Raw genomic sequence first — 17,198 nt, forward strand, 5'->3', positions numbered from 1 at the left:
GCCCTGCAGCGGCACTTCCATAGCTGCATTCAACGGGTGGCGTAGTCGTCCAACATCTACCGCTAATACAGCGCCACTTAGTCTGACTCCCTGGGCACGGACCGGGTCACCGCCATGAGACTACAACCCTCAACAGATCCGGCTCCAGGTAAGCTCCCGCGTGCGCAACGCTGCGCGACACAGGCCCAGGGGTGCGTCAGTATTATGTAGTGTAGGGAGAAAACAATCATGGTCTCTTTCATGAGGTCTAAGTCCATAGTGTGTTGGTATAGTATTTGCTGTATACCTTCTATTTGAATATATATACTGGGCTTAGACAGCCATGTGCCCACACATGCACCGTTTGAATGGGAGTAATCTCACCTTCTTATTTTTCTAATGCAATTGCATGTATTTTGATACAGTTGTTCTATAAGGTACTTGTTCTATAAGGTAGCACTTGTAAATGCAGATACTCATCAGATTAATATATTTGTGGGCAGATTTGGGGGAATAATCTGTATTGCCTCTATATTATTATATGTATTACACTTATATTTTGATATACTACATACCTTCACGGGTATTTGCTACATGTTTTTAAATATGTTTTAACTGGAGTGTGTTTAGTGTTCCTAATACAATTTCTTTATAATTTTTCAAACCTTGCGGTTTGATTTTTATTGCTTATCAAGAATACTTGGTGCCTAGCATATGTACCCCTTGTTCTCTTCAAAGTTTCCACCCCAGTGCAACATCATGTCAACCAGTTAACTGGTAGGTCAAAAGATTTCTATAGCAATGTAAGTCGATGATCCGCGGGTTGCGAATGGCGGAAGTGAGCACACAGCGACCGTGATTTCTGCAGCAACGCATCCAGGCCAGGATAGTGCGGGGAAATTTCTGTATCATCAGGTTGATGATGTGAGCCATGCCAGGCATGTGTGTGACGTTGCCTCGGCGTTGGTGCCACTACCAGATTTGCACATGGCCTTTCCTGGCTCCAGGTTCAGTGGAGACAGCCATTGCTCAAACTCGGCATGGATAGCTATCCACGACTCTTGATCTGTATTACTGTGATCTCCAAGGCATATTAATTTAAACACTGCCTAACTGCGGAGAGCCCTAGCTGTGCAGTATGGAGGTGGGGGGATTCCCTCTGCACTGTTAGAACGCATGACTAATTAAGGCAGAGGTTGAGGGCGTAGGTGGAGGCCCTAGAGGAAATGGAGGAGGCAGAAGCAGAGGAGGAAGTGTTAGGTACAGAGGTTTGTCCCGCAAGCCTTGGGGATTCCAAGACTTGGTGTCTAGTGTGCAGGGTTTAGTACTCACATGGCTGTGATTGAGGTAGACACAGAAGAGTTTTTAGTGAAATCCAGGCTCATATATTAAACAGCATAAACCGCTCAGGAAGAAAAACAAAAAAAACAGCATTTTCCGGGACAAAGTGGAAACACAAACTAAAATGTCCATACAACGTTGCGGGTTCGCCTGCTCAGGTTAGTGTTCAGTCCTTAGGTCCTTAGCACAGACCAACACTATGGAGATCCTCAAATATCCAGACACAGACTCTGAATGATACATTTGGTCTCCATTTTATTCACACAAAACCACGCCCGGGGTGGGGATATGTGAGCAGTCATTCCACTCCATTTCTTATGACTGCTCATAAAAACCGGCCCTGATTCGCTGTATTAACCCTCTCAGCACTAAACGTGCTGGAGCATGCTATCCCGGTTTTACATCACCAAAGCTATCAACCTTGGTGACACATATCTCCCCTCAAGGACCTGACCAGCGGCCATCTTACAAATGGTTTAGTTTTCCATCCCCTAGTGTGTAGTGGTTTAGTTCTCCAACTCTAGCTGTTTAGCAGTTTAGTTCTCCAACCCCTGATGTCTAGTAGTTTAGTTCACCATCCTCTGGTGTGTAGTGGTTTAGTTATCCATCCCCAAGCACCCTGCAAGCCTTGGGGATTCCAAGACTTGTGGAGCAGCCCATTCTCCGCCTGCCCCCCACAGCCACCAAAGTCACCTAGTAGCCAGTCAGCGAGATGTAACGCCCCTGGTCATGCTTGTTTGTACAGGTGTCAGTGGTGAAGTGCACCCTGTCGGACATACATTTTATCAAGGAACGAATTATATTGTCTGCAACATGCAGGCACATCTTTCTTAGAGAAGTAATGGCGACTGGGTAACTAGAACTGGGGGACTGCGATGGCCATCAGTTTTCGGAAACAGTCTGTATGCACCAGGCAGAAAGTCAACATTTCCGTTGTCAACAGATTGGTGATGGTGGCAAAGCTCTTTGGTTTGGCATGTGTAGGAGGAAACAATCTTTTACGTGACCACAACTGCGAGACAGCAGGCTGGCTGCTGTGCTGAGAGAGGGTGGAGTAGGGTGAATCCGACAAACTGCTGGACAGTGAGTGAGGTGCAGGCGGAGTTGTTATGGTGTATTGAGAAAGAGGTGGTGTGTTCAGTGTCTGAGATCAGTCAAAAACAGCAGGCATGTACACGGGCTCCCACTCACCCTGACTGTAGTAGGTAAACAAGTGGAGGTTCTGGGTCCGGAGACCTGTGTGAGAACACTTGCCACGGTGATGGAGGAGGAAGAAGCAGCAGCTGCGGTTGATGGGTGGCCGGTGGTTGGCGAGGCAATTTTAACGCAGTGAGATTCCCTGTCTAATGCATGTTGAGCGCACATGTGTCAGTTCATGTATGTAGTAGTCAAAATATTGCAATTTTTGACTCTACTCAGTTGTTTTTAACAAAGTTGGCAAATAACCTGAGTTGTGTTATCCTTTGCGGTCTCCAAAAAGACCTAGGCTAGGCAAACCTTGCCGCCCCTACAAACTGCAGACCCGCAATCGGTGTTGGACACAGCCAGAGTTGTGGCTGTGGATGCAGTGCTAATTGTGGATGCATCACTCAGTGTCTGTGCTTGAAGCCGCAATGTAACCTCCTCGTCTTCCTCCTCCTCCTCTGCTGAGCTACTTAGCTGCGTGCCTCTGGATTCACACCAAGTGGAATCTACAACCTCATTGTCATCCTATCTGTCCTCCCACTCCTCACCCTGAGAGTCACCCTCCTCCTCTTCCTGCCCTGACAGCACAGTACAGTACAGTCTGCATGCGCCTCAGGTATCGGAGTCTCATCAGTATCACTTCTATGCTGATGACACACAGATCTACCTCTCTGGACCTGATATCACCTCCTTACTAACCAGATTCCCACATTGTCTTTCCACTGTTTCATCTTTCCTCTCTGATAGATGTGTAAAAGTTAACAAGGATAAAAACAAATTCATCATCTTTCCACCATTTCATTCTACCCCCAACTGACCTATCCATCAAAGTCAATGGTTGCCCACTCTCCCCAGTCCCACAAGCTTGACTCTGATCTCTCCTTCAAACCTGAGATCCAAGCCCTTTCCACTTCCTGCCGAGTCCAACTCAAAAATATCTCCCGGATCCGACATTCCTCAACCATGAATCTGCAAAAACACTAGTGCACGCCCTCATCATTTCTCGCCTCAACTACTGCAACCTCCTCTTCTGTGGCCTCCCTTTTAACACTCTTGCACCTCTCCAATCTATCCTAAACTCTGCTGGCCGACTAATCCATCTGTCACCCAGTTATTCCCCAGCTTCTCCTCTCTGTCATTCCTTGCACTAGCTCCTAGTTGCCAAGAGACTCCAGTTGAAAACACTAACTTTGGCATACAAAGGCATACAAAACCTGTCTCCTCCATATATCTGTGACCTAATCTCCCAGTACTTACCTGCATACAACCTCCCATCCTCACAAGATCTCTTTCTCTACTCCCCTCTTATCTTCTCTTCCCACAATCACATACAAAATTTGTCCTGTTCATCTCCCCTGCTCTGGAACTCTCTACCCCAACATATCAGAATCTCGCCTACTGTGGAAACCATCAAAAGGAACGTGAATACCTATTTCTTCTGACAAGCGTACAACCTGCAGTAACCCTCGCTCCACCATACCACTGCACGACCACCTCTACCCTCACCTACTGTATCCTCTCACCCATCCCTTGTAGATGGTTTGTGAGCTGGGGCGTACATTGAAGTCATGGGGCCCCATAGCAGAAGCTCTAATTGGGCCCCCCCCCCCCCCTACAAAAAATAAATATTTGTCAGTGTCTCAGAAGAGCAGATCTCACAACTTTCCAGCCTTTACATAGTAATTTACCTCCTTCTGAAGTCGTAGATTCCTCCTTCATTGCCCCCATAAAGTATGATGCCAACAAAAGTGCCCCCCAAACAGTATGATACCCCTATGGTGCATTCCTCCACATGCACAGTATAATGACCCTATTGTACCCCACTTCAACTCCTATGGCAAAGTATGGTGACCCTAACACAGTATAATCCCCCAACTGTGAACCCCACAGAGCCCTCCATACACTCTCATGGCCCCAACACAGCCCTCCAAACAGTATAATGGCCCCCACACAGCCCTCCAAACAATATAATGGACCCCACACAAACCTTCACACTGTATAATTGCTTTCATACAGTATAATGGCCCCCACATAGCCCTCAAAATATTATAATGGCCCCACATAGCCTTCCATATAGTATAATGCACCACCAATAATCTTCCATATAGTATAATGCGCCCCCATAATCCTCCATATAGTATAATGCTCCCCCCATAAACCTCCATATAGTATAATGCGCCCCCCATAATCCTCCATATAGTATAATGAACTTCCCATGGTCCTCCATAGAATATAATGCACTCCCCATAGTCCTCCATACAGTATATTATACACCCCATAGGGTAAAATGCAGCCCCCATATAGTATAATGCACGCCACAGTCCTGCAGTATTATGAGCACCACGTACTCACTGATTTTAAAATACCGTATATTTTAAATAAGCCAACCCGAATATAAGCCGAGGTCCCTAATTTTACCACATAAAAAATGGGAAAACCTATTGACTTGAGTATAAGCCTAGGGTGGTAAATGCAGCAGCTACTGGTAAATTTCCCCATCCTCGTAGCTGTGGCCCCTCAATCCCACAATCCCTGGTATGTGTGGCCCCCACAATCCCTGGCATGTGTAGCCTCCTCAATCCACCAATCCCTGGTATGTGTGGCTCCCTCAATCCCACAATCCCTGGTATGTGTGGCCCCCTCAATCCCTGATATGTGTGGCCCCCTCAATCCCACAATCCCTGGTATGTGTGGCCGCCTCAATCCCACAATCCCTGGTATGTGTGGCCCCCTCAATCCCACAATCCCTGGTACATGTGGCCTCCTCAATCCCCCATTCCTGGTACGTGTGGCCTCCTCAATCCCCAAATCCTGGTACGTGTGGCCTCCTCAACCCCCCAATCCTGGTACGTGTGGCCTCCTCAACCCCCAAATCCTAGTACGTGTGGCCTCCTCAACCCCCAAATCCTGGTATGTGTGGCCTCCTCAATCCCCCATTCCTGGTATGTGTGGCCTCCTCAATCCCCCATTCCTGGTACGTGTGTCCTCCTCAATCCCCAAATCCTGGTACGTGTGGCCACCTCAATCCCCAAATCCTGGTACGTGTGGCCTCCTCAATCCCCAAATCCTAGTACGTGTGTCCTCCTCAACCCCCAAATCCTGGTACGTGTGGCCTCCCCAAGCCCCCAATCCTGGTATGTGTGGCCTCCTCAATCCCCCAATCCTGATATGTGTGGCCTCCTCAATCCCCCAATCCTGATATGTGTGGCCTCCTCAATCCCCCAATCCTGGTACGTGTGGCCTCCTCAATTCCCAAATCCTGGTATGTGTGGCCTCCTCAATCCCCCATTCCTGGTATGTGTGGCCTCCTCAATCCCCCATTCCTGGTATGTGTGGCCTCCTTAATCCAAGTATCCTGGTATGTGTGGCTTCCTCATCCCCCCAATCACTGCACACATAAAACAATAAACACTTATACTCACCTTCCTTCCTCACCTCTGCTCCAGGGCTGCGTCCTGTCTGCAGCAGCTCATGCCGGCATCTGAACAGCGCGCGCTCTCAGAAGCCGAGGTGAGCGGCTGCCGGCACATTCACTCCTCTGCACTGACAGAAGGAGCCGGGGCTCAGCGCTCCTCCGTGCCCGCTACTAAAGAGAATGAATATTCCATCTTCTCCACGCCCAGTGGAGAAGAGGGAATATTCATGTCCCTTTAGCAGCGGGCACACGTGATAGCTGCAGCAGCGGCTACCTCGTGTGCTCGCTCCTTCACTGCTGCAACCCGCTCCTCTGCCGCCGCAACCTCCTACTCACCTATCCTCCTCGTTACAATGCTGCTTGGGGCCCTCACGGGCCCCCTCCGGCCACGGGCCCCATAGCTGTGTCGTGGTTTGCTGCCATTGGCGGTACGCCAATGTTTGTGAGCCTTCGGGGGCAGAGTCCTCTCTCCTCCTGTACCAGATGGGGACCCCTTTTCACATGTAAAGCACCATGGAATAATTATACTATTTATACTGTGGGTCAATTGATGCAACTTTTCCTGGTGTCTGCCCCTAATTTGAGCTGTTTTGGCAGCTTTTGGGCCCCTTTGAAGATGTTGTGTATGCGTTTGGTTTTGCCTTCCATTGAATTGAATGGGATTCGGAGATGTTCGTTGAACTGTCTGACGAATTGTTCGCCGAACGTCAGGAAGTACCCCTGGTCAAAATTACTATTCATGTGAACACTTAAGATGAAATGATCTCGAAAACTCTAAAAAGCCTAAAGTTAAAGATGACACATTTACTTTGTATTTTGGGCAAAAAAAAAAATATAGTCATGTTTTACATTTTTAAAATTACAAAAAGAAAAATGGGCCAATGCAAAATTTTGGGCACCCTGCATGGTTAGTACCTTGTAGCACCCCCTTTTGAAAGTATCATAGCTTGTAAACACTTTTTGTAGCCAGACAAGAGTTTTCAATTCTTGTTTGAGGGATTTTCATGGATTCTTCCTTAGAAAATGCTTCCAGTTCTGTAAGATTCTGGGGTCATCTTGCATGCACTGCTGTTTTGAAGTCTCGCCACAGATTTTCAATGATGTTCAGATCAGGGGACTGTGAGGGCCATTGTAAAACCTTCAGCTTCCACCTTTTGAGGTAGTCTATTGTGGATTTTGACGTGTATTTAGGTTCATTATCCATTTGTAGAAGCCACCATCTTTTTAGCTTCAACTTTATTTTACAGATCGTGTTATGTTGACATCAAAAATTTGTTGAAATTTTATTGAATCCATTCTTCCCTCTACCCTTGAAATGATCTCCATGCCATTGGCTGCAACATAACCCCAAAGCTTGATTTATCCTCCCGCATACTTAATGGTTGGCAAGATATTCTTTCCCTGAAATTCTGTGTCCTTTTTTTCTTCACACATACCTTTGATCATTGTGGCCAAAGAGTTCTATTTTAACCTCATCGTTCCACAGGACTTATTTCCAAAATGCATCAGGCTTGTTTAGATGTTCTTTTGCATATTTCTGGTGTGAATTTCATGGTGATGACGCAGGAGAGATTTTCTTGTGATGATTCTTTCATGAGAGCCATACTTGTACAGGTGTCTCTGAACAGTAGAACAATGTGTACAACTCCAGAGTCTGCTAAGTCCTTCTGAAGGACTTTTGCAGTCAAGCAGAGGTTCTGATTTGCTTCTCTAGCAATCCTAAAAGCATCTTTCACTCTTTCATACCTTATTTTGACCTCCACTGTTCCTGTTAACTGCCATTTCTTAATTACATTTCGAACTGAGGAAAGAGCAACTTGAAAACGCTTTGCTATTTTCTTATAGCCTTATCCTGCTTTGTGGGCCTCCACCATTTTCAGAGTGCTGGGCAGCTGCTTAGAAGAACCCATGGCTGCCTTTTTTTGGCCCAAGGTTAGATAGAGGAGGCTGGGTTTTTATAAAGCTGGGAAATTTGCACCACCTGGCCTTTCCTAACGATGATAGCGAAAAAGCCATAACCCTAACAGGCTAATTAAGGTCTGAAACCTTGGTCAAAGTTATCTGAGCACACAAACCTCCAAGGGTGCCCAAACTTTTGCATTGGCCCATTTTCATTTTGTAATTTTTAAAATGTAAAAAAATGACAATATATACAGTACAGACCAAAACTTTGGACACACCTTCTCATTTAAAGATTTTTCTGAATTTTCATGAGTTTGAAAATTGTACATTCACACTAAAGGTATCAAAACTATGAATTAACACATGTGGAATTATAAACTTAACAAAAAAGTGTGAAACAACTGAAAATATGTTTTATATTCTAGGTTCTTCAAAGTATCCACCTTTTTGTTTGATGACTGCTTTGCACACTCTTGCCATTCTCTTGATGAGCTTCAAGAGGTAGTCACCGGAAATGGTTTTCACTTCACAGGTGTGCCCTGTCAGGTTTAATAAGTGGGATTTCTTGCCTTATAAATGGGGTTGGGCCCATCAGTTGTGTTGTGCAGAAATCAGGTGGATACACAGCTGATAGTCCTACTGAATAGACTATTAGAATTTGTATTATGGCAAGAAAAAAGCAGCTAAGTAAAGAAAAACGAGTGGCCATCATTACTTTAAGAAATGAAGGTCAGTCACTCCGAAAAATTGGGCAAACTTTGAAAGTGTCCCCAAGTGCAGTTGCAAAAACCATCAAGCACTACAAAGAAACTGGCTCGCATGAGGGCCGCCCCAGGAAAGGAAGACCAAGAGTCACCTCCGCTTCTGAGGATAAGTTTATCCGAGTCACCAGCCTCAGAAATCGCAGGTTAACAGCAGCTCAGATTAGAGACCAGGTCAATGCCACACAGAGTTCTAGCAGCAGAAACATCTCTTCAACAACTGTTAAGAGGAGACTTTGTACAGCAGACCTTCATGGTAAAATAGCTGCTAGGAAACCACTGCTAAGAACAGGCAACAAGCAGAAGAGACTTGTTTGGGCTAAAGAACACAAGGAATGGACATTAGACCAGTGGAAATCTGTGCTGTGGTCCTTTGAGTCCAAATTTGAGATCTTTGGTTCCAACCACCGTGTCTTTGTGTGATGCAGAAAAGGTGAACGGATGGACTCTACATGCCTGGTTCCCATCGTGAAGCATGGAGGAGGAGGTGTGATGGTGTGGGGGTGCTTTGCTCGTGACACTGTTGGGGATTTATTCAAAATTGAAGGCATACTGAACCAGCATGGCTACCACAGCATCTTGCAGCGCCATGCTATTCCATCCGGTTTGCGCTTAGTTGGACCATCATTTATTTTTCAACAGGACAATGACCCCAAACACACCTCCAGGCTGTGTGAGGGCTATTTGACCAAGAAGGAGAGTGATGGGGTGCTACGCCAGATGACCTGGCCTCCACAGTCACCAGACCTGAACCCAATCGAAATGGTTTGGGTTGAGCTGGACCGCAGACTGAAGGCAAAAGGGCCAACAAGTGCTAAGCATCTCTGGGAACTCCTTCAAGATTGTTGGAAGACCATTTCCGGTGACTACCTCTTGAAGCTCATCAAGAGAATGCCAAGAGTGTGCAAAGCAGTCATCAAAGCAAAAGGTGGCTATTTTGAAGAACCTAGAATATAAGACATATTTTCAGTTGTTTCACACTTTTTTGTTAACTATATAATTCCACATGTGTTAATTCATAGTTTTGATGCCTTCAGCGTGAATGTACAATTTTCATAGTCATGAAAATGCAGAAAAATCTTTAAATGAGAAGGTGTGTCCAAACTTTTGGTCTGTACTGTATATATTTTTGCTTAACTGTTCACAATGACAGTAATTTTGACCAGGGTTGCCCAAACTTTTACATGCCACTGTTCATGCACATCCTGGCTCAGAAAGGAAGCATGAACACTGGTGAGGGACCCCAAATGCATTATAAGAGGAGCAGCAGCAGTTGAATAAATGAGTAGATTTCATTTTTTTTATTTTTACACCATGCTGGACCATACCTGTAAATATATAAAAAATATTCAGGGGTGGACAACCGCTTAGACGATTTTCCTGCAAGATATCACAAAATACCATAAGAGCTTTCATGGAGTCCATAATTCAGTGGTTCAAAGCTGTTTTGGTGGAAAAGTGGTCCTATACAATATTATACAGGAGGTTCTAATTTTCAAGCGTATCAATGTCCTCATATTGAACATTTGCAAGTTTATGTCTCTTGGAAAACTAATATACGTTATAAAGATTTCACAAATTGGTTATTAGACAAGGCTGTGTGTGTTATAAAGGGGGCCAATTCTATAAGACCCTTGTCTTTTACATATGCACTTTACATTCAGATGCTAATCATTTCTTTTTCCTAAAATGTTGGGGAATTTCAGGTCACTACTTTTGGACGTTAAATAAAGGAGGTGTGATGGGATGTCCTCGCAAAATTACTGAAGTATGGAATGTTCCATCACCAATTGACACAGTATTTACTAGATGTAATTGTGGTGGCAAGACCTTCTTTTTCAAGGTATGAAATTATGAAATATGCACTCTAAAAGATGAGTGGCCTGATGTCATCATTGGCTGTACAATATGCTCAAAGTGTACAATCTAGTACGGCTCTAATATATTTTCATTTATTTTTTTCTGTAATTTTTCAGTGTTTTATAAGGGGTAGAAAATAAATGTTTTTTTGCTCCCTAAAGGCTATTTATTGCTGCTAGATTGCATAGTGTTTATTTATATGACAATCTACACATAATTCCCAAACTGTTCTGAGTAGGTATGCCATAAATAATTGATTACACTCTACAGTACCCATATCCCCCATACATTGTAATTGAGAAAAATTTTACATGTGCAGTCACCTACCTTTCAGGCACAAGGGACCACAGATCAATGTGGTTGCCAGAGCGTAGACACTTACCCAATCATACACCACACCACACTGTGGTCTATCTATGCTCTATTAGAAACTTGGAAGCTATAAAGGAAATAATAGATATATATGTGTCACAACCTTTAGCTGACAATAAAAGTGTGTACTGGCATGTATTCAGCATTGTAAAGTAGTGTGCAATGGAAAAGAAGCAAATTTGTATTCATCCTCCTGTTCCTTTCTCATGATAGGGTTCTCGTTATTGGCGTTTTTCCAATGATGTGATGGACCAGGGCTATCCAAAAGAAATTCTTAAGGGTTTTGGTGGACTCAGAGGTAAAGTAAATGCTGTCCTGCCCGTCGCTGGATACAGAACAAGGCCAGAGTCTGTCTATTTTTTCAAACCAGGTGAGGAAAATATAATACTGCATATGTAATCCCCTGGTCAGTGAAGAACAAGTGCAGAGCAGATATTGTAATGAACTTACAGGTCAGATTTTCAGATAATTTTCAAATAGATCTATTCAAGTATACAACGTGAGCTTTTACATTTCTATATATCGGAAAAGATTACTACACTATTACATGAAAATATCCTCTTCAGAAATGACAAGGACTAGAACTCTAGTGCCACAGATTTTAGCAATCCTAGAAATATTGACCCTTTAATGAGCCTTTGCATATGACTTAGGATAAAACAAACTAGAACCTCCATTTACAGACACATGTTTCAGGGAATTTCTCCCTCATCAGTGCAAAGTAGCAGATCTAATTTGGTTAGGTTAGGGGCCTGTGACTGGGATCGGGAAGTTTCTCCTTTCTCCTTGCGGAGAAAGCCAAATCGGCATAAGGAAATTTATAGCCCAATGCTCATCTGGGAATTTAAATATGCAAACAGCCACTTCAGAGAGAAAGAGGACAGGAACCTTAGTGCCACCTATTGGGGATAACAATCCTAAAAGTCAATATCGATCCTCTGACAAGCCTTGCCACATTATTTACGATAAAAAGCTAAACAAGACACTCCATTTGCAGACAAATTATTTGGGTTGTTTCTCTACAGGGCAAACCAAAAGATCTGTTCTGGTTAATTGAGAGGCCTCTGATAGGGTGTCTAAGCGGAAACATTTCTCCTTGTGGACAGGAGAACTGTTCCCCCTTAGATACACTGTAAGAATAAAATATCTTCTAAATTTACTGCACAAACACTCCTTCACTAATAACTATTATTGTGGTGTTTCATTTTTCAACGTAGAATTAAAATATATCTACCACATATTCCTGAGAAGTCAGTGGACATTCAGATGAATGATGGCATTTTTTGCTGTCTCTGTCTGACGTTTTTCAGGAACTTTCACTTTGAAGTTAATGGGTTGGTTTCTGTATGCGTGAAGGAAGGACCCTATGAACATTAGATTAGCGTTGGTCAAAGATGCCAATATTGACAGGACCTGCCAAATATTCAATGAGAGGGTTGGATAGATTAGATATGGAAGGTACCCCTATTATGTAGTGCGGCGGTGTTCACACTGTGCAGTAATGAGGCAGTGACCCAGTAAAGTTCAACTTAAATGTCTTTTATTTTCCAAAACTCAGAAAGTAAAGGTAAACAGTATCCTCCGGATTGTAACACAGTCCTTCTCCAAACTCGCTACCGTGGGCGCTGAGGTGTGCCAGGAGTTTTGCTTCCCTTGGCTCTGTTTACTTCACACAGACCTGTGTTGCAGAGCCACCTGCTCTTCAGCTTGCAGACACAACACTGACACACCCAAAACCTTTGCTGAAGGTTTTTAAATGAAAACTGTGGACATGAGCCACATGCAAGACCCGGGCTGGAAGGAGTGGACCGCTCCACTGCCATCCTGTAGTCCACTCCAAGAATAAAAGCCCATGCTGGGTTTTACTAAATCTGCCTTGGTCAAATAGCTTGACCAAGACCAAACTTAGTTTTATTCTGCACTGCAGCAGGTTCAATATGCTTCTGTGCGCATTCTGGGGGATACATATCGTCCCTTGCATATAATTCCCCTCACTGCGTCACAATTATGAAAACACGTTTAGTTAAAATTCAGGGGAGCTGCAAATTTAGGCTTCATTCAGATGCCAGTGATGTTTTTTTTGCCTACAAGAAAAATCAGTTATTTATACTATTTTTGATCAGTGTTTGGTCAGTTTATTAGTTTTCACCATAAATGATTATTTTTATTAATATAATATAATTAATTTGTATCAATATAATATTAATAAGTGATTGTTATTATGGTGATATCAGTTTTTACCATTAGTCATTTTCTCGTATGCAAAAAAATGTAAAGATTCTCTTGTCAATTGCAAAGTGAAATATAGTCAGCACACATAGGGCATAGAGATGGCATCTCTGTGCTGTCCATGATTTTTATGGATCCTTAGAGTTGCATTGGAGAGTTTGGGAATGAATTGTACATGTCTCAGTTTTAAGACTTGTGAAAAGCACCGCAGACTATAATGGCTGCATATTCTATCCATGAAAAACATAGATCAAACATATACGTGAAATATCTATGTATGAAAAAGAAGGCACAGAAATAAAATCCCAGAAACATATTGCAGAATCCTATGATTTTTTAAGACTAGCTCCAAAGACAGAGCAAACTATATTTTTATGATAAATGCTCTTTAAGTGAAGCCTGAATACTGTTCTCTAGTCCACATGTCAAGGTCATCTGTTCTTGTCACATTTTTAAAGGTCACATCTCACATTATATGAGACAAGCAAGTGATCTCATGCCTGATAGACATGTCACATGCATCAGTACAAAGATGCGGTTGTAAAAGAGGAAAGCATAGTTTGGTGCGGTTGTATGCATTTACAATCCTGTCTATGAATAATATGATTGTTTCATAGGTGGTTTTGTACAAAAATACACATTCCGGCAGGAACAAGCCAAAAGATGCACAAAGAAGAAGCGTCCCAGTGTACAATATCCCGTTTACTCTAAAAACGTTCAGACTGTAAAGTATCGTTTCCCACGGGATGTAGTGCGACATCGGATCCAGATACATCGGACTTTCGCTAATGTACAGCAGCCTCTAGGTAATTAGCTTAGATTGTAATAAGCAACAAAGAACACTGTAAGTGGACAATAACTATTATGATGCTTTTTACTGCTTTTTTAAAACTTTTTTCTATTACATTAAAATTCTTGATTGTGTAAACAGCAGTATGACGCTGTACTCCATTAACGGGATGTACTTTCCAAGTCTTATGGCTGCATTCACATTTCACCAAATCTGTGATGTGCAAATACAGTACAGCCTGTGTCACACATTACTTATTTATATTTAGTGTAAGTACTTATTGTTTAATGTATATATTTAGGTATGCTTCATGAACAGACTACAGTACGTTTAACCTGGAGAGGTATTCCCAATAACATCATCTCTGCTGTATCATTACCAAATTATAAGAAGCAGGACGGTTTTGACTATTATGTCTTCAATAAAGGTGATTATCACATATTTCCATTATGATTGATAATATATATAGATAATTAAAATAAGGATTTATAAGGAATCAATCAATAATATTCTTCACAATTATTTGCTATATTTTGGTCTATGCTTAAATGGGTTACATAAATCTATATAAATATGTGTGTGTATACATGTAGATATATGTGTATATAGATCTATATATATTGTAGATATCTATATAGATCTATATACTGTATATTCTTCATAATAAGAGAGCTGTATAAATAAAAAGCCCTGGAAACCTTTCTAAATACAATGGATAGGAGACTGTTCATTTTAGTTTTAGTTGGGTTTTTTTTCAGTAAAATGTACTCATATAATGATGTGTCATTTTGTACTTTTAGACAAATACTACAACATTAATATGTCAAGCAAAACAGCAGTGAAACCCCAACCTGGCTCTGAGCAGAATGTCTCAAAGGACTGGTATAACTGCAAAGAATGAGAGGACACTACTATTACAGTCAACTACATTATCAATAATGGACTCTGCTTTTTACCTTAAAAACAAGGCAACATTCTAATTATGCTGAAAACAAGATTATTATTTATTATACAACTACAAAAAAATAATTCTGTATAACAACCCATACATTTTGGAATAATATTTATTTTTTAATTACGTGATTCACAATCACCGTAACCTGCTCTTTAAAACGAGGTGAAATCAAACATTTTTAAATTATAAAATCTTGTTATTGTAATGTTAATGTCCTAATAGTTTCAAATTATGTATCACATGTAAAACAAAGATTCCTAAAAATGCTGTAGTCTCTTCTGCACTAACATTTTAGCAGTAAATAACGCATTGATTAAACCTTATAAAACCTGAGATTTTTATTCCATTACTCTGACATCAAACTGAAAAGATTTTCATAAACACAAGAGAGTCTGTGTCTGGAATTCTGAAAAGTTTGGGGCTATTATTACACTGCAGCAGATCACAGTCGGATATTTCTGTGAATGAATGGAAGTTTAAGTGTAATGGCATGTTAACATATTACTTTTAATTTGGGGTTTCAAAATTCAACAGCATCAGATTTTTTTTCTGACATTGTAACTGGCTATGTCCAGCAGTCCCATGGGCAACCAATGGACCAGAGGTACGCATGCTTGACCTTCACTTTATTCAGATGGAGCTTTGCAGAGTCCCAATCTTGAGTTCAGTGGGGGGCCAAATGGTCAAACCATCAGAGATCAGTAACTACAAACCCTTTAAGTGGTACAACCTTTGTACAAATACTTCAAATTGCTATCGGCAATGATTGTAAACTTGACGCTATCACTTGAGGTTCACTAATAGAGGGGACCAATAGTGAAAACCGAAGAGAATGCCACTGTCACAAACTGTAATTTGTAAGTATATTGCAACAATATTTGTAATCCAAAACCAGAAGGAGGACCAATCCAAAGAAGAAGTGAAAATATTTCAATTGCTCTTTTTATTCTTCTAAAGAAATTCAGGCAAACAAAAGCATTAAAGACCACATAATAGTTTATTTCTACAGTGCCTGCATGCAGGGCCTTCATTATGTGACTAAAGTGTTCTGAAACTCACGTATCACTTAATTGTGGTTTTACATCAAATAGTTTAAACCAGGGCTGGGACAAGATATTTTGGTGCCCTATGCAGATGAAGCCAATTTGCCCCCCTCCAAGCCAAATAATGGGTCAGACACTAAAGTAATGGGATCCCTAAAGCACCCCTCTACCCTCCGATGGGTCAGGTAACAAGCTTTGACTAACACTTCCACTAGAATTGTTACATTTTTCACCTAAAAAATACCAGCAAATGTAAGGAAAAAAAAAAAGAAAAAAAAGTTGTGTGCTTTAGTGGTGTGAAAGAGCGCAGTTTCAAAGTTAGATATAGAATCATTCACTGTTTGCAGACCATTTACACAATACTAGGGACAAATACCGATATTCATCCCTGATATACTATATTTTAAATGTCAGTCCTATGGATAGTCATGGAAACTAATATAGCTTAACGATAATAGGGGTCGTTTGGTTTCAATTAAGTTTTAGAGATAACTTAGTTACAAAAACTATATACCGTATTTTTTGGACTATAAGACGCACTTTTTTCCTCCAAAAGTGGGTGGTGCATCTTATTGTCTGGATATACGGTACCTTATAGTCTGGCTGTGGATGGCATGAGGTGTGGGGGGAGCGGCAGCAACGCAGGAGTGGGTCACAGAGGCATGAGCTGACTGCTGCAGCTAACACGTGTGCCAGATATTAAAGAAAATGAATATTCACTGCTCCCCACATTCATAGTACCGTCCACCTCTATGCATTGAAGCCAGCACCGAGAGATGGAAGGGACTATAGGCGTGGAGAGCAGTGAATATTCATTCTCTTTAATAGAAAGCACAATGTTAGCCGCAGCTGCAGGCTCAGCGATAGAGTGTGCCTGCTATTAAAGAGAATGAATATTTACTGCTCCCCACTCCCATAGTCCCGCCCTCCTCTATGCACTGAAGCCAGCACCGAGAGGTGGATGGGACTAAGGGAGTGGAGAGCAGTGAATATTCATTTTCTTTAATAGCAGGCAAACGTGATCGCCCAGCAGCTGCAGGAGTCGACTGCTGCTGCTAACAGTGTGCACGCTATTAAAGAAAATGCTCTCCACTCCCATAGTCCCGGGCGTGGGTGGAAGTGAATATTCTGGCACCTGACCTTGGTGTGTAGGGTCACATGGCAGTGACATCATGCGCTGCTTACATGCTGAAATCAGCTGCTGGCATCAGAATCGGATGCTGCGCTGTGAGGGAGCAAAGGGAAGGTAAATAGGATCTTTTTTTTTAATGTGTGCAGTGTGATGGGGGCCATGTATACCAGGATGAGGATTGGGGGGTATGTATACCTGGATGGGGATAGGGAATCATATATACCTGAATGGGGG

General features: G+C 42.3%; 1 protein-coding gene across 1 annotated transcript in view; it reads left to right on the forward strand.

Annotated features, from left to right (window-relative positions):
- PRG4 (proteoglycan 4) overlaps positions 1–14,817 on the forward strand; it is a 200,575-nt gene extending 185,758 nt beyond the window's left edge. The window contains exons 23-27 of the mRNA XM_073642978.1: positions 10,290–10,426; positions 11,029–11,185; positions 13,662–13,850; positions 14,136–14,261; positions 14,635–14,817. Coding sequence (XP_073499079.1) covers positions 10,290–10,426; positions 11,029–11,185; positions 13,662–13,850; positions 14,136–14,261; positions 14,635–14,735 — 710 coding nt within the window. The 3' untranslated portion in view covers positions 14,736–14,817. The remainder of the gene's footprint in view (positions 1–10,289; positions 10,427–11,028; positions 11,186–13,661; positions 13,851–14,135; positions 14,262–14,634) is intronic.
- The last annotated feature ends 2,381 nt before the right edge of the window (positions 14,818–17,198 follow it).

The sequence above is a fragment of the Phyllobates terribilis genome, unplaced genomic scaffold, assembly GCF_046119375.1.
Source record: "Phyllobates terribilis strain yellow unplaced genomic scaffold, ASM4611937v1 Scaffold_8__6_contigs__length_399053987, whole genome shotgun sequence".
NCBI classification, from domain to species: domain Eukaryota; kingdom Metazoa; phylum Chordata; class Amphibia; order Anura; family Dendrobatidae; genus Phyllobates; species Phyllobates terribilis.